Source organism: Struthio camelus, chromosome 10, assembly GCF_040807025.1.
Source record: "Struthio camelus isolate bStrCam1 chromosome 10, bStrCam1.hap1, whole genome shotgun sequence".
NCBI classification, from domain to species: Eukaryota; Metazoa; Chordata; class Aves; order Struthioniformes; family Struthionidae; genus Struthio; species Struthio camelus.
This window is the reverse complement of record NC_090951.1, coordinates 21579637-21605265: the sequence shown is the minus strand read 5'-3', so window position 1 is coordinate 21605265 and position 25629 is coordinate 21579637. Positions and strand designations below refer to the sequence as shown.

At 40.8% G+C, this 25629-nt stretch overlaps 1 protein-coding gene across 11 annotated transcripts in view; it reads left to right on the top strand.

The window, feature by feature from the left end:
* The window catches only part of PHAF1 (phagophore assembly factor 1), a 38853-nt gene extending 16042 nt beyond the window's left edge, over positions 1 to 22811 (top strand). For 5 of the 11 annotated variants that reach the window (XM_068955526.1, XM_068955528.1, XM_068955525.1 and 2 more), the window contains 11 exons: positions 3759 to 3853; positions 6488 to 6585; positions 8390 to 8502; positions 10598 to 10731; positions 11366 to 11449; positions 12156 to 12238; positions 12731 to 12774; positions 14708 to 14751; positions 16395 to 16453; positions 18064 to 18136; positions 18610 to 22811. In XM_068955526.1, the coding sequence (XP_068811627.1) occupies positions 3759 to 3853; positions 6488 to 6585; positions 8390 to 8502; positions 10598 to 10731; positions 11366 to 11449; positions 12156 to 12238; positions 12731 to 12774; positions 14708 to 14751; positions 16395 to 16453; positions 18064 to 18136; positions 18610 to 18699 (917 nt within the window). In that variant the 3' untranslated portion in view covers positions 18700 to 22811. The remainder of the gene's footprint in view (positions 1 to 3758; positions 3854 to 6487; positions 6586 to 8389; positions 8503 to 10597; positions 10732 to 11365; positions 11450 to 12155; positions 12239 to 12730; positions 12775 to 14707; positions 14752 to 16394; positions 16454 to 18063; positions 18137 to 18609) is intronic. The other 6 variants (XR_011143184.1, XR_011143185.1, XR_011143181.1 and 3 more) reach the window with 2 other exon arrangements.
* The last annotated feature ends 2818 nt before the right edge of the window (positions 22812 to 25629 follow it).

Below are 25629 nucleotides of genomic sequence, written 5' to 3'. Positions count from 1 at the left end.
TGTGACTAAAGTAATATGGCATACAAGCCTGCTGTAGTAGTTGAATATTAGTAGTTGAATATCTCAGTTGGAGATAAGTGGAGGTTGCAGGATTTCCATCTGTAATTCTCCCAGAAGCAGAATCAGCCATCTTAAGTGTCACTTCAGTCATGATCTTAAGCTCATCCTCTTAGATGGACATTCTGAAGTCTATAGTTAGCTGTTATGGAAGCAGTATGCATGGGAGCTTATCTAGAACGTGGGCAAGCTAGAAGTGGTCCTGTAGCCTGGACAGTTTATACTTGTTCTGTGACCATGGTTTATTTGCAAATTCTTAGAGGAGAAAGTGCTCACAAAACTATTATGAAAGATAAAAATAAATAACGCTTACAGCCAAGTATGTATGACAGGAATAACATGTTTTATTACTGCATAAAAGGGTATGCAAGCACTTAATGTACCATGTGTTCTCATGCAGAGTTTGCCAGGTCTTGTGTGCTTGTTGTATTCAGTTAAGAAAACTTACATGTTTGCTTTATCTGATGATAGTTTTCATAACTTCTTTTTATCCACTGACACATGGATGTGAAAATGTATTTCTTAAGCTGTTGGCCTGTATTGCCATTTCACTAGAGCATGTGCTCATTCAGTTTCCTCGCTGAAATTCAGTATCTTCCATTAGTGGCCTACTTAGCCTAAATAAATGCTTTGTATCAAGCAGTCTAATGATTTATAAACTGAGTTTTGACAGTATCATGCAATGCAAGATTTTGGTAATTCTACCGAAAGGTGGGAAGAGAAACCTCCTAATCTCTAATGTGATCAGAGTACTGAAGGTCCTATTTTATGAATGAAAATAGGACTAAGCCCTTTTTTCTCTTCACTACGCTGGTGCTCCCCCGACATCTTTCCCTTCCCCCAAAAAAGCAACCCAAGCCCTGTAAGCTTAAAATTTTCTTGGGTTTTTGTTTTTTTTTTTTTGTTGTCTTTCACTTAAAACCAAGGTGATCGTAGCAGAACTTTCCTGTGACAGGATAGAAGGATAGTTTCGAAACACACTTCAAAAGGTCAGTGGGGGCAGTGTCTCGTTGAGACTGACCTTCAACGAGCAGTTTCGGTTTTGCCAAATCAGTGGTTTGGAACAGAAGAGTCATCAGAAAATTTGCAGCCAGCTTCATTACTTTCCAGCTAATGCTAATTTAAAACTTTGTAGATCTCTGTGGTAGAGCTGAACACGAGGACTGAAGTTCGATTGCTTTTGCTGTCAATAGCTTCATCAAAGCCAACGTTTCATCCCACTTTTCCGTCTCCCTTCCATAAGTCTATAACTGACCTCGCGCTGGGGAGCGCTTACTCTTGCCAGTGGTTCTGTTGAAATCACATCCTGTTCTGAATTCCCATAAACGTGGCTGTTTGCCTAAGTGCTGTTCAGCATGGATAAGGGCTATGGAATTGGACTGAGGTCGCTACATAGGAGGAAAAAAAAAATCCACAATTACTTACCAATGGAAGAGAGAACTCAGTGCAGCTAAGTGTGAAGTCCTTGCTTGCTTTACGTGAAATTACAGGAGGGGTTGTTTTTGACAATCTTGTTTTGTTACTCTCGAATATGTCTTTTCTTGCTGCAGAATATCCCTTCCCGAATCTGATAGGGAGGACTGTCTCTGGCTGTCAGGCTGTGGCAGGACCTTGGGCTGATCGCAGCCCTGGGCAGAGCTGTGCTTTCCTCTCCCTAGCCTGTTTGCTTTAAAGTGGGCATCTTCTCAGTCTCAAAACTTACATTGTCTTAGAACCTAAAGTTAAGAACAAAATAACTCTTTTAACAGACGAATTGGATCTGCTGACTGAGCCAGCTTAATAAAATACCAAAGGCAGACCCTCCATCCTGCTATAGTGAGGGGGAAGGGTTGCTCAAGTTCCTCTGGGGTGCCGGAGAAGTCTCCTATTTGACAGGAGGTCGACTTGAATTTTGGATCTGCCTCTGCTCTTCTGCAGGCTAGCTGCTTTCTGTGACTTTGTCCCATCCTGCTCTCCCAGCTGGTCCCGTTCTGCTGCTTTTCCTGCAAGGCAAACTCTCCCCTCCCTTCCGTGGGCTCCCAGCTCGCCCAGAGCGCAGCAGCAAGGGCGCAGCCTTTCTGCTTCTGTAGGCTGTTTTGAACAGGAAGACACCGCAGGGGCCTGTGCAGCAAAGCAAAAAGATTGCATGGTTCAGTCGTGTTTGCTCACGTCGCTTGTCGTGACGTAACGGTCTTGAAGGATAAGTGAGAGAGCTTCCTAGGGACAAAAACATTCCTTGCCCTTTAAGCCTAAACATCAACGAACTGGGAACTGATGCGATTTGTATAATCAGATACCTCACTTGGCATGAGTAGGGGAAAAACACTTCTCCAGCTGGCTGTGGGCTTCGGAAAAGATGCATCAGAATTCTACACAAATCTCTCTCATGTGATATTTTCCTGCAGATCAAAACATTTCCTTCTCCCTACACGTTTTCCTTTGAGTGACAGGCAGGGAAAAATGCTCTTAACCAGCACCTTCTGTAGAGCAGGTTTGTGTACGGGGTATGATGCGCTTCCAGCAAGTGAAAAGTAGACAGACCTCCCGTGTGAAGGTGCAAGCAGTTTGGAAGCAGGATTTAATATCCTTTGATTATTTCCTTCTCCCACTCCCCCAAATAATTTTATATACTAGGCAGAAGTTTTAAAAAAAAAAAAAAAAAAAAAAAAAAAAAACTGGACCACAGAAAATCTGTTGAGTGGAAGAAAGCAGCTTCTCTTGCCTGAGTGTTTCTTTATTTATTTTTTTTTTTTTTTGGCCTCTGCTGTTTTCGAACTGCTCTGCAAATGAGCTAGCTTCTGTGCGTAACAAGAACACTGTGTTCCACTCGGCAGCTGCCAGTAACAGGTTGAAATTTGGTAGCATCAATTCCAAAATTGTCTCCGAGATGCAAGTCTCCAGGGATTGCTTTCAAGCATCCTGCAATCTTGCAAAGCATTGTCTTGTTAAAGACTGGAGGTGCCTTGTATTGCTGCTCGTGGTTGCTGTAGTACAATTTATTGCGATAAATGGAGACGTCTTGTGGCGTGTGATGACAGCTAGGAGTCTGTGTGTTCCAGTTGATTCCTGTTCTTTGTAAAAGCTGACCCATCAGCTTGTGCTTCTGGTGATAATATTTTTAATAATCGTTGAGACGTCCTCCTAGGACTTGCGTATCTAAGACCTTTCCTCTTTGTGCCGTATCGCTCAGCAAAACAGCTAGTTGAGCTTGGGGCGTGCAAGCTAGCTCTCTGCTTGGGAAAGAGATAGCGCGGGCAGGGACCTGCGAGCTCCCGTTCGGGAGTGTGCATCCCATTAACTTGAAATACCGAATTTATTAACGTTGTAGGCACATTTGTTTGAAAGACTTCTCGGTAAATGTTGTAGCAGTGTTACTACAAAACAGTTCTGCTCATTGTTTTGTGAAATAGTAGCTGCGTTAACTGTTTTTGGTGATACTAAGGTATAACTGATCACGTCGTGTTGTGTAATTGTATTTTTGGGGTTGTGTTAGGGCCTACAGGCTTGTATAGGCACCTCTGATTTTGATGAATTTAAGGCTTCTTGTTTCTGTGATTTTTATTTGTGGCAATAAAAGCAAATCTTTTATTTTCCCGTGTAATCCTATTCCTCACATTGAGATGTGGTAAATCCATTGAAGTGACGAAAGTGCTGTCAGATCTCATCTGGAGAAATCATTGTCTGTTTTTGTAACTTTGTTTTTCCTTTCTCTTCCTTTGCAGTGTATAATTCAGCTGAACAACTCTTTCACCTCAATTTCAGAGGACTGTCGTTTTCTTTTCAGTTAGACTCATGGACTGAAACTCCGAAGTACGAGGTCAGGAATCGTTCTTAGTTAATAGATAGTCTTTTTGCCTCTGTGATACTTGCGAAATATCACCTACAGCACCTCATCTGCAAGCAGAAGAAACTAGTAATTTGGAAGGAATTTAACTCCTCAGTTGTGCTCTTATTCATGTTATACAAGCATTTCAAAGCCCAAAGTGTTTTTGCTTTTAGCAGAAGACAAATGCTTAGAGGTTTTGTTTGCACCATGAGCTGGGACCAGGAATTTTGTTGTTGAAAGGAGTCCTCTAAAAGTGAGCTCTCTGTATGCAAATACATAAATGCTAAGCAATCTAATGGAAGACTGTTCTTTTATCAGTTATTTTTGGATCTTGTCAAAGTGATTGCACAACTAAATTAGGACAGAGTTCATGAAATAAGTTTTCATGTTAAGTGTCCTTCAGTATGAGTGCTTTTGGAAAGCCAGATGAAATGAGCTTTATTTGTAATGCCTGTTTGCATTTTCACCAAATGTTGGGATGAGTTACTGAATAACTGAGCATAATACTGCATTCTGTGAAGTCGCAGTGGAAGCAAGATCAGGTCTTCTGTGACTGCCCCTTATACTAGTGAAAACGTATGTATAGCTGCTTTTGTGTGAGGATGGAAACACTCTCTGCTATATTATCCACGCTTATGTAAAAATGTATATAGTGTACTATTACTAATAAGAGGAGCATATAAAGGGCTAAAACAAAGTAGGAGAAATCAACCGACATAGATTTGTGTGTCATAGCCTAGTGCTTTAGAAGTTGTTTTGACATGTGAGAGAACAGGGAGGTATCTAGGAAAAGCTACTACTTAGCAGTAATGACAGTGGGACAGAATCAGAAATGTCAGAAGGTAAGTTGGAACCTAACGATAGGCCAAGTAGGAAGAATATCCCAACAAGGAGAAGAGGCTTTTCGTGCAAGAGTTCCAAGGCTTTGCACAAATGAAGTGCCTGAGCTGCTTTAAAAAAAAAAAAAAATCAGTTGTCATACCGAGCAATTGAAAAGCTGTTAAAATAAAATTACTAGAGCCAATTTTAGCCATTGCAGAGCAGTGTTTCTTGTTTTGGTATGTGTTTCAGTTAACTAAGAAAACAATTAGAGATAGTTACAGAAAGCTTATTACAAGCCTGTCTGGAGGGGGTTGTACTGGGGTTCTCGGGGATAATTCAGTTCTTCACAGCTACCAGGATACTACAGAAAACTGATTTGCATTCTGAAAGTCTTTCATCGACTCATTTACATGAAGTTAGTAGAAGTGCTTTCACAGCAAAAGGCAAAATTCTCCCCAACATTTTAAATAGATGGAAATAGAATACTTCAGAAAACAGAGTAGTATGAAGCAGTCCAAAGGAAAGACTATTTGTGGAGCCTTCCAGAAAGGACAGTTAGGAATGGCTGAAGACTGAAGTGAAATTTGAAGACGTCAACGTTTTTCAAGTTTAAATAGGATCATACAGGAAGGTAAAATTAATTAGCAAAGCAGTCTAATCTCTGCTGTGCAAATGGCAAAAAAAATTCTGAAGAAAGCACTTGGGTTTTGATAGAGTTGGTAACAAACTGCAGGTGACAAGAATGTGAAAATCTGCTCACACTTTCTCGGTTAGGAAATATGACGTGTATAGATTAGGCACTTCCATGGGTCTAGAGAAGATATCTCTGTTGCTAAGATGTAACTACTTTTGAGAGCAGTCTAAAATCTGCCTCCTTTAGGAGTCCGCGAATGTGTTAGAGGTGTTTGTGTTGTGGGCAAATTCAGAAGGAGGATTAAATTCAGGGCAACTCTAGATTTGATCAGTATTGGAGATTCCCCTCTTAACACCTACAACAATGAGAGTCATTCATTCCCTGGGGTAGTCTCTTTTTCTAAGAATAATTTTTCATGTTTAGCTTACATGAGTAAGCTCAAGTCAAAGTAAACTGGGATAACGCTTTTTTGCGCTTTGCACATACGGTGTTTATTGGGTTGCTTGTGACAAAGCTAGTTCCTCTTCTGTCCAAAGCTAGCGAAGTATGTTGACAGTGCTGAAGAAAGGTCCTGTCACCTTCAGAGTTGAGAAGTAGGCTCTAATCACGCTGGAAGGCGGAATCTGACTTCTTGGGCACCCTTTGATAAGGAATGCTTAAAATCACAATCAGCGTGTATAAGAAAGTGGAAATGATAAGAGTGGAAAACTTATTTTCCAGGCTTTTTCCGAACCAACAAAAGTTCTAGAAAGCTGAAATCAATGCAATAGGAGAGAAAAAGGAAGCTCTACCTTTGAGGTAGAGGTGGCCTGTTTCTTCAGAACTGTGACTACAGCATACCAGTACAAATACTTTCACATCCAGTAAACTTTTATACTGCTAGTTGCCAGAGATCGAACCAAGAAAACCCGACTTCTTAGTACACGTGTGGCTAGCTGACAAACTAGTGCCATCTTTTGGTAGATAAGCATAGTGAGCCTTTCGCTCCAATTCAGGAACACAGAAGAGTAATGCAAAAAGAACACCTAGAAGGGTTTTCCCTTCCCGCCCCATGCCTATGGCTAGACACTTATCTGTGTCGATAAGCATGTTCTGTATTTCTAATGTGATGTTTTGATGTGACGTGCGTCCAGTGTGTCATTCAGCCAGAATGATTTTTCTCTCCACAGCCTAACTTCGCCCATGGTCTAGCTTCTCTGCAAATCCCTCACGGTGCAACTGTGAAACGTATGTACATCTACAATGGGAACAGCCTGCAGGATACCAAGTATGTACAGCTGGTCATGGTTTTTAATTATTTACAACACTTTTTTTTTTTTTTAGCTTTTGAAAACCCATACATAAATGACACACACACACACACACACACACACACACACATACATATATATATATATATATATTCATATAAACTTAATTAAGTTTGGGTCTTTTATGTATTTGGTAGTATGCAGAATGCGTTTATATACTAACCTCTTTCAAATTTCTGTAAGGATTATCCTCAGACCTTATAATCTATTGTGGTTTTGATTTATGTTGTGATTAAATTCAGCTTGGCTTAGCTGCAGTGGACTAACTCGAGCTGAAAATAAATTCATAAAGTAAAGGAGGGGATGTAGTAGAATCTAATAAGAGATACAATTAAGGTACCTTTACTGTATGCTAACGATCTCTCCCTAGACTAATCAAACTCTATTTGGAGGACATCAGTCATTTTGCAGTGTATTGGTACTCTGAATATCATAGTAGGGTCCTGCCAAAGGTCTTAAACTCTCTTGCTGTATAATAAAATATATATTCAGGCTTAAGCCATATGCATACTCCACCAGCTATTCCATATGTTTCCTGACTAAACTTATTTTTCTGAGAAAATAAATCTTTGTGCCTTAAAACTAATGGAATAGTCATATTTGAATATTGTTAATGTTTGAAGTGCTATTTTATTCTGCTTTCTAAGCAGTAATATATTGTACAGCATCTGATGTTTTGCTGTTTCTAAAAACATTGTTCCTAGGGTTCCTTACTCAAAGCAAAGAATCTCTAAATACTTCCTTTTAGCTTAGAAATACCAAAACTAATAAGGTACTAGTTTGTGGAGAAGGTTATGATTTAATGCCGGGAGAGAATTAACACACCGCTGGATTACTGCTCAGGAGGGAGGGATAAATTATAATGACTAACAGCCTTGTTTACCCAGGCACGATCTCCTGGTTAGAAATAAGGGCACTTCAGAAAATGTTGTTTGTGCCCATCTGTGACATCGTGGGCTTTAGTGAAAGCACTAATAGTTGTCACCTCTGGGACTCTTGGGGGAGGGAGGAGGAAGAAGGGTGAGTGTGAGCTCAAAACCTCAGTTCTTAGCTCAAGTCACTCACTCAGAGGAGAAATTCACATGAACAGGAAAAGTGAATTTTAAAGGGAATAAACAAGCTAGCACACAAAAAAGCAGCTCTTTCATTGAAACTATCATACCTGCTGCTGCTATAAGATCTCAAATACCACAATTCAATTAAAAATGAGGACTCTCCTGGTAAAGCTGCAGAAGTGTCTGTGGTATAGCTACACAGGCTGCATTCATGGTTTGGGTTACAGAATACCTTCCCAAGTGCAGTCAGAGGGTTATGCTGAAGGCTTTTCTGTTGCATTTGGGAGATGCTCCTAGTTCTACGAGTAGGTACCTTTTAAAAACTGTACGACTTCCATTTTCCTGAGAAAAGCCTAAAACAACCCGTATCTTCATAGGAGACACCCAAAGGCTAGGTACAGTTTTTGTAATTTCTGCTTGTTTCATTAATAACTTGCTGCTTGTTTCATTAATAGTAAAGGTCCTGCATTTGAATGTTGCCCTGTGCCTCTTTCTTTTTCTCAAGTCTTTTTGATCCTTGTACGAAACCCTTGATGCTGATTTTGTGGTTTTTTTAGTCTTCAGTCTGTTGAGTAAAAAGCTGCGTAGTCAACATCAGTATGCTCTGTTCCAGTGGACTATCTTCATCTGTCATCAGCTTTTTAATGGAAAATGTGAAGATTAAGCCAACCCAATGCTACTTTTTTTTTTTTATGGTTGGTTTCAGGGCTCCCTTGATGCCCCTCAGCTGTTTTCTCGGTAACGTGTACGCAGAGAACGTTGATGTTCTGCGAGATGGAACTGGACCCTCAGGTTTACGGCTTCGCTTACTCACTGCAGGTATTGGTGAAGCAAGGAATATCGAATGGGTTTCTATCCTCAGGACAAGAGGGACAAACTTGTGTAAAGTAGGCAGAGGTTATTTATGATGTGTTTACAGGTGGTTTCAGTGTTTTCCGTACCTTGTTTTGAACTGTTGGAAACAAACAGAACTCTGAGGATGAGCCTGTCTGCTGCTGCGTTTCCCTAGACCTGAAGAAGTCCCTGAGGGTTGTAGCCTGTGTGGAGTTTGTTGTTGTTTTGTTTTTTTTTTTCTTTTCCATAGTTCCAGCTTTGTAGAGTCTGTTCACAGCAGTGGAATTTGTCCTCAGGTGTAGGTATAGAACAAAGGAGATGCAAGTGCATGACAAGAAAAAAAGGTTAGAAATCAAGAAACTTGGGTCCATGTGTGTTTTTCTGAGATTCCAGTGACCTGTATCATCACAATATTTTTGTGATAAAGTCTGGAAGACTGTTAAAGTGTAATGCCATCAAGAGATGTACATGCCTTAGACTTCACGTTTTAAACTCAATCTGGCCATTTGCTGTAGGAGACAATGCTGAAAGTGACAGAGGCTGATAAGTAACTTGTCCTTGCATGTTCTTTCAGAGACGGGCAGGCCTTAGCAATTAGAGGAAGGTATATTGCCTGCAAAGCAGCCTTGTCATCGCACAAGCTACCGTCACTGAACGCTATTTTTAAGAAAAAAGTATTCAGATTATTTTAAATAATTGTCATTAGCTGTCCTTGCTTCTGTTCTGATTATTAGCACTGTGTTGAGGACTTGCTTAGAATACATTCCCAGTATGCAAAAGTTGAAAGGGGAAAAGGACAAAATTTAAGATGAAGATTGAGAAATGATGGACAAAAATGGAGCAGATGTGTTCAAGTTACCTTACCTCTGTCTTTTCAGAGGAAGATAATAGAGAGCTGCCTAGGACAGAGAACGTTTATCCTTGCGTACTAGGGAAGGAGTTAGCTATAACATCATAGTAACGTAGATTTTGAAAAATTGGACACCTCTAAGGTAGAGTGTCACATTAAGTTAACAGATACCTGTAGTCTTAATGAAATGTTGGCAATGAGTAAAATAATTAAAATGCTACATCAACTTTCACACTAAAACTTGCAATAAGGCAGTCTTGGCATGTAATGTTCCTCCTGCCTTGCTGAGGTTTGCAGAAGGTCCATTGCAGAGCATATTACACATGTGTTCTGGCATTAGTTTCTCTGCAAGTATATTAATTTGAAGTAAATCTTGCTTAAGAAATCAAGGATGGCTTAATGTTTTTTTTCTGATTTATTTAATTTGGGAAATATCCGCATGAATAGCGTATAGTGAGAAAAGCTAAATGTGTGTTTAGAGCACATCCCTTGTTTGGCAGTAACACGTGTGTGTGTGTGTGCGTTCTAGAAAACGTAAGGTACCACATCCCAAAAAGCAAACAGGGTTACAAACCACAGGATCTTTTTGTTTCTTAACACGTAGTAGTGTATGTTGGGTATTCATCTATGTAATGGCAATTTGGTAGGATTCACTTCTAACAAACGTTGTTTACAAATGAACGCGCTTACTGTTGATTTAATAAGCTCTAGGAATCTTCAGAGAAGAATGCGAGTTTTCCCATATAAAATTAATATGGATGAAGAATTCAGTTTTATGGGCTTTCCTTTTTTTTTTTTTTTTTTTAGTCGCAGGAGGGCATGCGTAGGTTGCATGTCACTTTAGTAACTAGAGAGGTATTTCAAAAGCTATGAAGTTGAGTATTGTAAGGACAGGAATAATTCTTGGTACTTACTGCTGATAACCAGCTGATCAAGTTGAGACTGGCTAGGAAAGCAAGTCATGTTTTTTGTGAAAAGCAAAGAAGTGAAAATAACATTGCTGAAGTTGTTGGTTAAGATGAGGATCTGTGCCATAGTCAAATACATCACTTTTGCAACAGTTCACTGTAAATATTTCTTGCCAAAGAAAAGAGTTAAATTTAGTGCAGCAGTGTTGCAAAGAATGCGGCTGTTTCATTCATGATAAATAGCTAAACTTGTGCTATTAGTTTGTTGATGTATCTTCTGACCAGCAAAATGTGAATGTTAAGTTGTTTTCTGTTTTTTCAGGTTGTGGCCCGGGCGTTTTAGCCGATGCCAAGATGCGGGTATTTGAGCGCTGTGTGTACTTTGGTGATTCATGCCAGGATGTGCTGAGCACTTTGGGATCTCCACACAAAGTCTTCTACAAGTCCGAAGATAAGGTAGGGAAATTCATTCGGACATAGGACTCTATCTCTGTTCAGGGCTGTCATGGTTTAATCACGGGGTTGGGTTTTGCAAGGCCAGTGGGCTTACACTTTCATAAAGAACAAGTTATGGCCACTACTTGTGACGTACAACGGTTTGTCCTGGTTTATTGTATGATTTAGTTTAGAAGAAGCTTTTTAAATCAAATTAATGCAAACCTGTTTAAATTAAAAAATGAAATAGTGCCTACTCTGTGATTTGCATCACTTTACCTGGTTTAAAAATTGATAAAAATGGGAACGGTTTTGAATCCAAATGAGCTATAGCAAGTCTGGGCTCTTCAATTCTAAAAATCATGTCTTAAGTAAAATAACTTCAGCATATATTTTAATCCTTTCCTAACGTTTTTGTGTAACAGCACATGAGTAAACCTTTTACTTCAGATAACTAAACAAGCCAAAGCTGATGTGGTGTTACACTTCAACAAGCAGCTAATGGCCCTGTCATGAAGTGCAGGATCTTACATTTTTAAACAAGAGCTGTAGAACGAAATGAGATCATGACGATTCGTTTGAATGCAGTAGTATTGTTGGTGCCTTAATCCTTGTGAGGATTGTAAAATACATCTGAAAAACATGTTTCTTGCAGATGAAAATCCATTCGCCCTCTCCCCATAAGCAGGTTCCATCGAAGTGCAATGACTACTTCTTCAATTACTTCACACTTGGAGTGGTGAGTGGGAAGCTTCCATAAACAAATGCATTCAAAGCTTTGATTTAGCTGCACAGCCATCCTTTCAGAATGCCAAAAGCTGTGGGGAATGAGAGGCTGCGCAACTCTTGCTGCCTCAGGAATCTCTGGGTATGAGAAACAACGCTGACTTTTCTCTAGCGCTTGCGAATTCCATCGGTAACCCTTTATCATCTCCACCAGCGGACAGGGGGCTTTTTATGTTCATGCTTTGGCTTTCTCCCTCTGCCATGCCTGGTGCATAGAAATTCAAATTTTTGTTCCTGAAATCCACACTTCTGTCCCACAGGACAGATAGGTTGTGCTGTAATACTAGCTACGAAAGTTTGCGGAGTTGTGGGATGTAGCTCAACATTTATGTCCCTCCTGGATGTAATATTACAACTATTTTACTTTAGTCTGCATTAACGTGGATCCATAAGCAGAAGGACAAACCTTCTTAGAAAAATTGCCAACATTAGCAAATAAAACAGTGCAGCTGTGGTTGCATGCTGGAAGAACTATGAATGTATTTGAATTTACAAATAGTCTCATTCTTATATTATTTTTCATAGTTCCATTCAGTGCCTTTTGGATGGATGCATGTTGCTGTGTACATATGCTATTATAACTAAGCTGGGCTTAATTTGGGGAAGGCCACCTTCCTCTCTCCAAATTGCTTCCTGTCTATCTGTTTTTTCTTCATCAGGATATTCTCTTTGATGCAAACACTCACAAGGTGAAGAAATTTGTCCTGCATACAAATTATCCTGGTCATTACAACTTTAACATGTGAGTCTAAGGGACTGATCTGTTAGAGTATTTTAAAACATCTAAAAGGAAATTTTATGTTCCCTTTATAGTGTTCCTGTAGTTTTTCCCCAGGGTCTTTGATGTATCTGATAGCCAGTGGAGGTTTCAGGAATCATTATTGGCACTTTTTATTCTTGTTTTCTCTTTAGAGAATAAGAGAGAAATCTGTACTGTTGTTTCTAACCTGAATTTTTATCCATCCACTCAATGTACCAGCAGAGAAATTTGTTCTGAAGGACCTTTTCTATCCTTTAGAAAATGGTGTTGCGACATTTCCAGGCTGCTGCCTTTGATGTAGAAAATAAAACACAAGAATTTTTCTCCTTAATCCGTTAGTGTTGAGACTCTCGTTTTCGTGTTATCATTCATGGGGCTTTTTATTAAACTGGTTTTTAGGAGTTCTGAGTTTGAACTACATAGTTTATATTGGCTCTTCTGGTTTCTAATAGCGTTATGACTTGTACTTTCTAGCTACCATCGCTGTGAATTCAAGATTCCACTAGTCATTAAGCGAGGTGAGTGGTTCATCTGTCATCCCGCTTCTGGGGGCGTGTAGCACAAAATGCACAAAGGGAGATATTATCCATTTTCATTTTTGACGCACTTATCAGAGGATGCTAATAGTGCACAGCATTGAGGCAGAAGAGAAATTTTGGGGTTGAGACTTTTTGTTCTCAGCTGAAAAGATGACCTCAGGATGAGTTCTCAAGTTCTCTGACTTTAGTTATACTACTCTGCTTATTTGCTTGGCTCATAGGGATTGCTAATTTTCTGTAGTTCTGCCACTCTGCTTTGCTAAAATCGATTACCTTGTACCTGAAGGCTCAAAATCTGTAAGGCAGTGTTGGTCTGAGCTGATTCAGTCCACTGCTGTTTTTTTTTTTTTTAAATGTACTACTCATCATTCTAACCCTTGAAAGGCTTATTCATGATAGTTTATCTAAAGTGGTGTAGTTTAGAATGAGACAAACATCCAGAGTGCTTTGGCTCTATGGGCTATAGTATGTCTGTAGGTGTCCACCTGCAAGTCTCCAAGCTCAGAAAATAGTGTTGTATACTGCTCCCGATTTCTCTTGTTATGCAGTGACTCTGATTCAGCAGTGTGATCGTACTCTTCAGTATAAAAATTAATAGGTATCCTGGAAAACTAGGTACTTGGAGTAACCAGGAAAGCAGGATGCATGCTAGGTTTTGCCAGGGATGCTTTCTTCAATTTGATTGGCTTTCACTGAAAGTACTTACCTGTGTCAAGTGTAGTTTTCCTGTGGATGGCACTGCAGTCTGAGCATGTGGATGAATAAAAATGTGGGAAAAGAATGTGTCTATATACATGCTTACATGAAAATTGATTTATAGTTCAGCCGAGAGAGTAAGCATGAAAGTCTACTCACTTTTTAAATCTCTTAGTCCCTAAGGCTATTGTGCAGTAGTTCAAATGCTTTTATTTCTGATTATTTTTATTCACCTCAAGTAGCACCATGCATGGATGCACCTGATTTCTTTTCATTGACCTTTATGTTCTCCAGCTTATGTTCAGGACATGTGACAAGTTGAAAACAAATGTTACAAAACTTTTATGGAGAGTCCATCATCTTCCATCTGGTGGCAGTGCATGATGCAATTCTATTTATTCCCTTCTGTAATTCAGTTTCAGACAATAAACTGGAGGTCAGCATTAAGCTGCACAAACACTAAAGTCTCTCACCCTAAAAAGAGTGTATTCATTTAGCAGGAGGAAAATAGAGAGGCGCTTTCAATCAAATTAAAGACCACTTGCAGAGGAGACGCTTTCGGTATGCCGAAGTCCCCAAAGTATCTATAAAACAATGCTGGGAACTGCCAGCAAACAATTCATTTTTAAGACTGTAAGCCTGAATGTGATGCTGTTCACACCTGCAGCTTTTTGTTATTTAACAGCGAGGTTGGTTTTCTTTTCCCACGGGGAATGACACTGGGGACTGTTGTTCCCAACCTCTCAGCCTTTTTATTTTATTTTTATTTTTATTTTTTTCTTCCTCCTCGTATCAGCCCTGAATCTCAAGCTGTCGGTTTTGCCAGCTTCCTTTCCAAACATAACGGAGTGTTTGGACGTGATGAGTAGCACATCATGTCATCTCGATGAATGTCTGTGCTAGGCAGGCTAACTCAGTGCAGAGCGATGTAGTTTCCTTCACTCTGATATTCTTATATGTAAGATTGCAATTTAAACCTCCTAATATATAGGATAACAAGTTGCTATAAATAGGCTGCTTTGTTTAATCAGGTTGGCTGGTGTTTAATCAATGCTATTGACAACTTTGGTTGCTAGTAAATGCCAGGAAATTTGTATATGAACCAATCTGAGGCTTGTATGCCTCCCTCTATCTGAACTACCTAGATAAAGGATTATATAGGAGACTTTTTTGTTTGAGCACAAATTACAGATGTTTTCCTGTTTTTCTTTCATAGATAGTGCTGATTCACAGACTGAAACATGTACAACATACAGCAAGGTAAATCTTTACAGGACTGAATGGTTTACTCTCTTTAAACCATCTAGATGATCTATGCCAAACTTGCAATGTGATTTGAAGAAAAAATAGCATTGTTCTGTGTTGTTTTAAAACAGAGATATTTAAAGCCCAAAACTTTATATGAGTGTGTTTTGTGGTTCAGACACTATTACAAATTATTAAGGATTGAAGGCGTTCATAATAGCATGCTTTTAGTAACCTGAATTACTGCGTGTTTTACAGGGTAGCTGCAGGTAGAAATAGAACGGTAAAATAAGTATTTGGGAAAGTGATAGTAGTGGTGGCTGAATGTTAAGCGGAAGAGACGGATCTAAACAGAATTTTCCTGGAGCTTTTCTATTTAGCGTAGTTCTTGAAGACCCGCAGTAATTAACCCAGAAGGTCTGGTGCCCTTCTGCTTTTTTTCTGAAGGGCCCAAGTAGTGGGACGTTTTTGAGGCAGCAGCAGGTCTCACAAGAACATCGCTGCCCTGTGCAGATCCCCTGATTGCAAGGACTCCTTGAAGACTGTATAGCTTGATATCACCTAGATGAAGTTCTCAACAGGGCAGTTGCCGCTGTACGATTTTTGAGAGCTACGTTAAGGTGAAAAATTTCATGAAAATTTTATTCAGAAGTGCTGCTTCAGTTAACGTTTAGCCAGGGTCAGTGCTGTTCTCCTGGCTCCTAGGACGCACAAGGAGAGCACTGAGGCAGTGCTGTTCCTCCCTGACTGCCTAGGGAGTCGGAGCAGAGCAGTGAGAGAAGCTGAGGCATTGCAGTGCTCCCGTTTCTCCTATGACGGGGGGAATACTTGGAAGATTCGGTTCAGTGAGTTTCTACAGACTCTGCCCCGATTCAGACGGCTGCAGGGAAGGTGCCTAAATATGTGCTGCTCACCTTCAGCTTTCTTCTGAATGTTAAAAGCTGGGTGAGAGAGATCCCACTCTGGCTGCGCAGAGGTTCTGAACGTTGTTTAGGAAAGTGAGACTTGGCTTGGTGAATTTTGGACCCCTTACTTGGGGGAGGAAAAAAATAGTCGGCCCTCGGAGGCTACTACCGTTCTTTGCTTTTTGACTGAGTTACTGATGTCCTTCAGTGCTTTGACTTGTTGCAATCTTGCTTGTAAAACTGCAGCTTTTGAAGTCTGCTTTTGAAGTCTGGTGAAAAATGCTGTAAACTCCCAGTCGTTAGGTAGCGTAGCTTCCCTCTTCCTTTCCGCACTTGCCTGTTAAATCAAGCAAAGGCTGCTGTGAGAGGTGGCAGCGATGCTGCCTTTCCCTCTGCAAAGGTGTGCAAGAGGCTATTTTGCTGAGGCTTCCCACAGCTTTTTAATTTTCTCAGGTGTCCCTGAAAATGCTGCAAGATTTCACACATACGTTTTCCCCAAAGGACCACAGAATTTATATTCGTTTTTCCGATTTAAAGCAACTTGGAGACAAAGAATTAAACTCTGAGAGAATCTCCCAGCCCTGATAATTTCCATTACTGAATATGGCTCCGGTCACAAAATGCTTCTGCATCCTCCTATGTTATTGGGCAAGTGAGCGTACCACAAACAAAGATGTACGTGACTCTCTTCCTGAATAAAGAGTAGTTTTCCTGTGGCTTGTTTTAACCCAAAGTCTTTGATTATATTTACAGTGGGACAGTATTCAGGACCTTCTGGGGCACCCTGTAGAGAAGCCAGTGGTACTACACAGGTAAAGATTTCTTTCTGTTTTGCTTGGCAGGGACTGACTGAGCTGATGAGGGAGGATGAGTTTAGGGGAAGTAAAGGTGTGTTTGTACTAGATACTAATGAGATTTACCCAGTGTCTCTGCTGTTAAAGTTTCAGGCTTTCTGTCCATTAGCAAGACAAGATCACTGCTCTCTGAGGAAATAAGAGGCTGACATGCAGAATGAAAACATTTCCTTGAGCTGTAAAATCCAGAGAGCTGAGCAGCGTGTAAATGAGTATCTCTGTTTACGTGTAACAAATAGCGTAGGCCATTTATACTGTAATAATACATGTTTCAACAACACAGCATCCTACAAGGCAGTGTCTAATATATATCGTAGTCTGTCTGAAGGAGTTTGCAGCCTTGCTTTTATGTGCGTACATGGTTGTTGTACAGTTTTCTTTAGCTGAAGATGGAGCAAATTTAAGCATAGTAGTCTATTTCTCCAGGCATTGAGCTGGCTGCTGGGTAAAATAGGCGTTACCGGTTTGCAGAGTTACCATTTTACAATCTTTGACTCGCATGAAACAGTCCTGCAGTAATCTAATCTTGGGACAAGTTTAAGTCATGGGTTCTGAGAAAGCACTGCAGGAATTTCAAAAATACCAAACAAGTTTTCCTTTGTCAAGCTTTCACTACAATTTTGAATTTTTTTTTTTGCGAAATTTGTTTCTTGCATTTCCCCCCATACATTACTCCTATTCTGTGCTAGTAAGCAGAAGCCACGTAAAGTAAAGCTGGGGTGAAACGATGTGTAGCACCCTTCTGTTTTCCATCTGTGGTGTAGAAGATAGTTCAACCAGAATCTGTTTCCCTGAACATATTTCCACTTTTGGGCAGGCACTTTGAGAAACTAACGAGTTAAAAGAAAAGCCAGAAGATGTATATTTTCTAGGCTTTTTTAGACTGTGATCTAAAATCCAGGGTCTCTTCCTTTTGACTTCATAGAGGCTTTGAGTCAAGCCCATGATACTAAGCACTGCAGTTATTTATATGTGTGTGTGTATATATACACATATATGAGATCCACAAATATCTAAAATATTTGAAAGACACGTGATACATTAATATTGAAAAATAGTGTTTAATTAAACTTAGATTATTCCATTTTGGTATCTTGCAAAGTAATCTTTTAACACGCTGACACCAGTGGATTAATAGGCAGTACGTAATAAGAATATTTGAAAGAAGCTGAGAAATAAAGTAGATGAAAAAGTAGGAAAGGATCTTACACAAAAAATAATTTGTAATAACTTGCATAATCCTCCTGTCTTCCCGGTGTATCTGTTTATATGCATATGCAAGGTTTTTTTCCTGTCCAAGTTCAGGGAAAGAGTTTTCCTGTAGAGATCGTCAGTAACTTTGATTACTGCACTTGGGGTATTAATACTGTTCTGTGACACTGAAAAAAGATATCCTCTGACTCACTTGGAGTCTAGCGCTGGTATTGCATAATGCAGATTTACTCTCTTTCTTGATCAGAGGCGTTTAGCACAAAGCTGCTATAGTTTACCTTGTATTAATGAATGCTTGTTCTTCCCTTAGAAGTTCCCAGTTCTCACATACCCACTTTTTTCCCCTTTCTGTTAAGGTCATCCTCTCCGAACAACACTAACCCGTTTGGATCAACCTTTTGCTTTGGACTGCAACGAATGATCTTTGAGGTTAGGAGAAAAAGTTTCAGATTTTTTGAGCACGAGAAGATGAGGAGGAGTTTGCTATTATTACTTTTTACTGGCTTCTTACTTCCTGTTTCGACAAAAGCCAGCACTCGGGAGTGGCTGTATTTTCAGGGATTATTGACAGAAACGGGCAACTTTCCAATCTCTTCTCTAAGGTTGTATGTTTGCATGTTAAAGCTGGCACTTCCAGTTTGTCTGCTAGGACTTGCACTAGCAGGAGGTGCATGCACGCAGCTCTGAGTACTTGTGGAGCATGCTGGTGTTTAAACGTGTCGTGGAAATCTAGAGACCGTTTTTAGGAACTAGCCAAGACCTTTCTGTTGGTTGCTTTCTTTGGTTGTTGGGACTTCTCCTTGCAGGCAGATCGGTTCCACTTTTGCCATTTTAACTCTTCTGAGCTCCCTTTTGGTGTATGATTCTTTTAATTTCCCTTTTCCCCTGCCGTCCTTTTGCAGGTGATGCAGAATAATCACATAGCTTCTGTTACTCTGTATGGCCCAACGAGGCCCAGCAGCCAGTTGAGAACATCGGACCTTCCCCAGTGAGCATCCCCTGCAAAGTCAGCTAATCTAAATGCTACAAAATTAGTACAGCGTGCCTTGATTTGCTGCCACTTATAATATGGAAAGCACGTTACGATTTTTTTTTTTTTTTTCAATAAGCCTTTCCACCCAGGAGTGGTGTGGAGGGGAAATTCTCTCAACCCTTCATCATGGGGCATGGAGCTATTGATGGAGGAAAGCAGCTTAGGTGCCTGTGCCGTCGTTTATTCCTCTCGGTTGCCCTCATCCTATGCAGCACAGACCCGAAGAGACTGTCCCCCCTTCTCGGATGGCAGAAGGGGGAAGTGGAAGAGGGGCACGTAATGACTGCAAGAGTTAGAAGCACAAACTTTCTGAGCCTTGGAGCATCTGGAAGCAGGTATTGATTTAAGTCTGTTTGTGTTACTGTATTGATGTGGTGGTCACATTTTAAGAAAAACGTGTGTGTGTATATATATAGATATAAACACATCGGTATTTCTGTGGCTTAGGACATTGTACCAAGTGTGACGAGGATGTATATATGTCCATGATTTCAGGCACCACATCTTTGTGTAACTTTAAACCAAGCAAGTAGCATGTGCATAATACTTGGTTGTAACATTTGCACTACATACACTTTAATTACTTGATAAACGTTTATCTTCACTGAGGAGCATCTGTGTACTGGGTGTGAGTGGGGTGTGATGGTTATTTAATGTACGCTGCGCATAAAGCTTATTTATACAGTGGATGAAAGTAATCCACCTTTCTGCACTAATAATTACTTGATGTGCTGAAACAATTTTTTTTTCTACCGTGACTGGTTTACTAATTTTTTTTCATATGCAGTTTCCAAAAAAACATTCTGGAAGAAGAAGTTTCTCTGACTGAGTTATATTTTAGTGAAGAGGTTTGATGCAATTTTTCTTACTACAGAAAAATGGAAACGAGAAATAGCGTTGCGCCTCACTTGCATCTGTTCCAAAATCCTTTATTCCTACCCTCTTTCTTTAGAGAAAGAAAAGCTGTATATAGCAGTATAAGAGAGAGAAATTCCTAAGCTCCTCTATCACCAAGGAAACCTTTTCTGTATCTCTTGATGTATGATTTTAATTTAATGCCAAAGGTTTAGCCAAAGACATCCTTCCTGTAGTTTCACCATTTCTGTACATATATGCTAACTGCACACCCCACCCCAGCAAACAGCATATAGGCTTCTTTCTAGTTGGGAGATGCTGCTCGTGACGTTTTATCCCAGGAGGATACTTTGGGTTTGTAGTTCTCTTACCGGTCTTATTTGGGGGAAATAGGTGGTCTGTCTTTGAAATATTGAACCCTTTTTAAAAATGGACAAGAGAAATGTATAATTTTATCCCATTTTTAATATTTTGGTGTAGCAACTTGTGATACATAGATGACAATTTTGTGAGTTTTACTATGTGTGTACAGATTTTGTAAATATGACATTTTTGTAATTTTAACTCCATGTACAGTGTAATCCTGTATAGTTTCTCAATGAATGAGAGATAGGAAATAGAGTGTTAACTGCAGTTTTGGATCCTGGACCAGTAGCAGAGATAAATATGTGTGTGTGCGTGTGAGAGAGCGACGTTCTTTGCCATTTAGTCTTCCTGTATACTGTGATATTCTAAACTGTTTTGCTAAAACAAACAAACAAAAAAGCCCCACTGAGAATCTAATGAATAAGGAAAAAGTTATTGTTTACCTTTATCCCTAGGTGTCACTCCTGTTGAATCCCTGTTCAAACTGTGCTGTCTCCTGTGATCATTGCTTGCTAAGAAAATTCTGTGCCTCAATCTTCCTTTTGTTTCCTCTCTAATTTTAATTTCATTTTACATAGCCCTTCTGTAAATTAAATGGAAAAATAATGAGCATGTACACTGAAAGAAAAATAAAACGAGACTCTCAGTTTACTGTTTTTGTGTTAAATACAGTTGCTGGGTGTTTTTGTAATAAAATCGTGGATGTTCTTGCTTTTATTTTTTTTCTTGTTATTGTTAATTAGTCCTTTTTGTTTTACCATCTTTCAGACTTTATATTCAAAGTACCTTAATAGTGTTCCTCTTTTTACAGCCAATATAGTATGTCCTCCAAAGAAGCAGTGTGTTTAAAAAAAAAAGACTTGCAGTCTGTTTCATAGTAGAAACACTGACGCATACTGTAAATACTTGCCCTGAAATAGGGAAAGAGAGTCTTACAAGTATGGTAAATAACACTGTGGATTTTTTTTTTTTTTGTTTTAAAATGTGATTGTTACACCCATGTCAACCTTCGGGTATTTCATTAAAACTGATCAAGCTTCAAAGAGTTTGTGTATCGCACAAAATAATGAGAGATATCTGTAGTAAGCGTAGCAGACGTAATTTCTTGTGTTGTTTGCTTGTGCCTTAAGGTACTCCAACAGAAAAGCATTGAAAGTATGCTTTCCCTGAAGTTGCTTAGAGGTTAGTGCAGGGTATGAGAAACGGGAACGGAAACTGAGTCCCATTTCCTTTGCATTGGCTGTGTAACCCTGGGCAAGGTGCTTCGCTCTCCACGCTGTAGCTCACCCTTCGCTTTTGGAACTTAATGGCCTGGCATAGTATTGGCTGAAACTGCTCATGGAGAGTTTTGTGACCTCTGAATTTAGATGGTGAGCTTGTTACTACCCTATGACAGCAGTACTGCTAATTGCTTTAGTTAATTTTAATCAAGTCTTTTCTCGTAAAGACTCTAGATTAGCTGCAGGGGAAGATAAATTATTGGCAGGATGATTTGAGTAATGGCTACGCAATCGCCTACCACAGCCCCGCTCTCGAGCGTATTTGGTCGTCTTCCTCAAAAGAGCGAGGTCAGGACTGCTGCTATATAGCATCAGCCTCCAGACTAAGGACAGAACGCCAGCAGCTAACCACAGGTATTTAACAACTTCAGTGGCTCCCATCTTCGTTTACAAAACTCTGGTGAGTCAAAACTAATAAAGTATCGTAGATAACTAAATGCGCTCTCTTAACAGCCCAGACACTTCTCTAGCTCAGTCCTGAGGCATGGAAGAAATCTTGCTTTGTTTGAAAAGTTGTTGCTCAGTCTCTAAGGAAGAAGCAGCATGTTACGTTGCCAGGAGTAAGACAACTCAAGTGACAGGGTCGTTCCCAAATGCAGCCTTTTTGTTTGCTGCTCTGCAGAACTGGGCTGAAGGAGTCTTCAAAGACTCAGATCCGGCATACTGTTGAGCCGTGAGGAAGGAGTGAAAGCACTCCCCCTCCGTTTTGGGGGCCAGTCTGAGGCTTCTTTTCCGCTTTCAGCGCATCAGCAGTGTGAGGGAGTGTGCCTAGGCCAGGCCCGAGACATGTTAAATGCAACATGCAGCTCAAACTAGTCCCTTGATCTTAAAAACCTCCTCCGTGACAGGCGGAAGGTAAAGGCAGCTTTGCGTCTTGGCTGCTGCTGATGGGCTGAAGGCAAAGCGTTCAACTTTTGGGCGTCACAGGACTAAAGAAGGGCACGGGGAGACTGAATGCCTCTTCTGGCTTCCCCTCCCTTCCTTTGTAATTGCAGCTGCCTGTAGCTCGCTTCTCCCAGATGTTTTGTTTGCTGCTGTTTGGATGAGGCCAAGACAAGCCGTTCGCGTGCAGATACCTTAGGGCAGCTGGTGCGGAGTCTTTTGAGGAGCTGCTGCCGTGAAAACTGTGGGACTGGGGGCTGATGGCAGTTCTGTATCACCGCAGTGGAGAGAGGAAAGAAGAGGAGCCCCGGGGGAGACCGTGAGGATGGCCTTCGTGGCAGGAAGAAGAGGCCAGGACAAGGCTGCTCTGTTCGAGCGAAGACCCGTTGTTTCTTGCGGAGGTGTGCTCGCTGTGACGCGACGTGCCAGCTCGAGCTCTGCCGGGCGCCCTGGGCAGGGTGCATCGCCTTCGCCTCCCAAAGCAACGGAGAGACTTGGGCTGTGCCAGAAGCCATCTCAGCGTATGCCCTTCTACTTAACAGCTTATAGTGCGCTTTTTCATGCGGATATTGTGGTGTTGCAACATGGATGCTGGTCCATCATTTTGGTTTCATATGATAAAACTGTCTCCTTTGATACAACACTAAGTACAGTTGCATTTTTATTAAAATACGTTCTGTCTACAATTGCTTTTTGATGTGTGCCTTTTCACTTTGTATAGTTGTGCGTGTGCGTGCGTCTGCCTGCCTGACTTGAATACACCGATATTTTTCCATGTTGTTTCATTTGCTTACGCTTAAAAAAACTGATTTTCATGCCCCTTTTTTTTGGAGGTGGAGCTGACCAAGCTTCCCGTACTCTTTAGGCCTGCAAGCAGTCCCTGGGCTCCTGTTGGTGTTACAAGCGGTGCTGTATAGATCAGTGCTGCTGTACAGTACTAGAAACCCCTGTTCTCAAAAGGAGCAGTTCCTGTCAAGAAAACCTAATTTTTTATTGCCAGGAACCATTTTGCTTCTAATTCTAAACAGATTTTTTTTTTTTTTGGCTGGAATAGAATAGGTGGGCAGCATGTTAAACCTGGTTTGTGCGCTCACGATTGTTCCTATGCCAGAACGCCCTTCAAAACTGTTTAGAACGAAATCTTTCGTACAGCTCAGCGTTACAGCGGGATGGGGAGTCGTCGTTATCAGGGTCTGGCTCAAAGTTGGATTCCAGCTGATATTTCCCAAAGGGACACTGAGGGCGTTGGCGCCCACTTCACGCAGACTTTTCCTATGGGATATGAGAGCAACGTCACAAATCTAAACTGTTGTTACGGTTTTGTTTGTCTGAGGCTTCCAAACATATATGAGAACAAATTTGTAGTGTGTGTGGCTGGTGCTTTGAAAGAAACGTTGGGTCTAAGCTGTAGCTGTTGCTTACTTTACAGTACTTGCACAAGTACCAGGATGTCTAATGCGGCAGAATTTCATGTGGGCCCATTGCATTTGACATTTCCTTGAGTTCAGAATAGTTTTTGGTAAGTGTTTTGATGCCAAAAAAAAAAAAATCTTCTATTTTAACTCTGCAGGCACAATTGTTTTGTGTGACCTTTGTCTCAAAAACACCTTTTTGTGGTGTTTTATGTCCTTCATCTTGATACGCAAACGCAAAGGCGTCCTCTTCCCTAGCGGTGCTGTCAAATGCACCTTGACACAGCACTTGTAGCCAAATAAATACAAAAGGTCACTGTGCGCTTCTGTGAAATGAATAAAATACGAATTAATTCTGGGTGGGTCTTTTTCATGTAAGCTATGCCCCAGGACGTTTCAGAGTTAAGGTAAGATTGAAGCAAAAGAAGGGGAAATGAAAAAGCTTAATGAAGCTCTTTTGAGCATCAAAATAGGATCAGGAGTTAGGGCGGCGCTGTTCAAGCCCAGGGTGTAACTAATTTACCTAGGGATATCTGCATCTGCAAAGGTATTTGCTTCTGCAGGGAACAGTGGGTTACTTGGAGGATTCAAGCCGAACTTAAATGCCACATCCCTTACTGGACTTGTGTGAATTTTAGCTGTAACTAATAAAGGTGCTCCCTAGCTGGGTTTCTGCCAGGCTTTCTGTCCAAGGCTTTTGTTTCTTTTGTGGGGATGTTTGTTTTGTAGGCAGGCAAGCTTGCTCCTTTTCCTGATCTGAAAACGCTGGCTGCATCAAATAGTGGGAAAGGTAAGCTGGAGTTTACCGAGTGGATCTTTTACTGTTTTGAAGGTGGTGTTGTAACATTGACTTTTGTGCTGGACCAGACGTTAATGCCTTAACGTCACCCTTTCTCTTCCATGCCCTAAAGCATTGCCCTTTAAATGTTGTTACTTAATTCATTTTAAATTACTGCATATTACAATTTTGGATGCTGCTGTTGGAAGTATCTTAATGTTTTCAACCTAGACCTCAGGTTGCAATCAGCGTATGAGTTTCATTCCGTTATTAATATCCCTCAGAGTGACATTTATTTTAAATACCCATCGCAAAAAACCCTGTATGATTATGCAACATGCGGTCCAATCAGCTAAGTAATCAAAGCAGAGCTTGGATCGCTTTATTCCATTTTCACCTTGGCTGCTCTCTCTTGGGGAAAAACTGAACCGATACAGGATTTTGCACCATTGCAAGCTAGGGTTTATCTAAACTCGTACACATTTCAATTTTAACCAAGAGCAGAACTTAAATGGGTTTAAAGTACAGCTTCAAAGGTGTCTGCACTGGAAGCTTGCAACCATTAGTAAAAAAAAGCTTTGTTAAGCGTGCGCCTCCCCTGTACCCTGGCTGACCCCTGCGCTTTCCTGTCTCGTGCATCCAGTGCTAGTCCTGTTTTCCTGAGTTTACCTTGTTCCTTGCTATGTAGCTCCACCACATCCAGGAGTACTGAGGCTGTGAAGCCTCTCGCACCCCTCTCCTCTCCAGCTCAGTCAGGTATCCTGGGCACAAGACAGCCACCGAGCACCTGATTGTGTTTTTTCCTGGCCTCGGGACTGAGTTTGTCAAGGAGAGGGGCTGGGGAGGGAAGGAAGGGGCAGAAGATCCATGAGCTGCGTTTGCATGAATGGGAGGGATGGTAGTGGGCTGTTTGGAACTGCTGGGGGAGCTGTCGGCTGCCCTTTGAAGGAGTCATCCTCAAAGAGCCCGTCGGTTGGTTTTGTTTAGTTTCCCCTCGTTTCTCGTTATTACCATTTGTGTAAACTAGTATTTTGCTATGCCTGAGAATGAAAATAACTTAGCCGTTTGTGTGCATGTGGTTTTCATACTGGCTATAAGCCTAGAACGTCATGAAAAGCAAGTTGGATTTTAAAGTATGACTGTTTTTGATGAGCTATGATAGGGTTAGTAGCATAGCTAGGGAAAGGTAGAGCTAATCTTCAGCAGTGGGCTGCTGAGAGCCTGCAACTCCGGCTGAAATACATAGCTCAGGGGCTCAGCGAGTCTTCCAGTGAGCACAGAGGGGCTTGGGGGTAATTTCCTCGCACAGTCTGAAG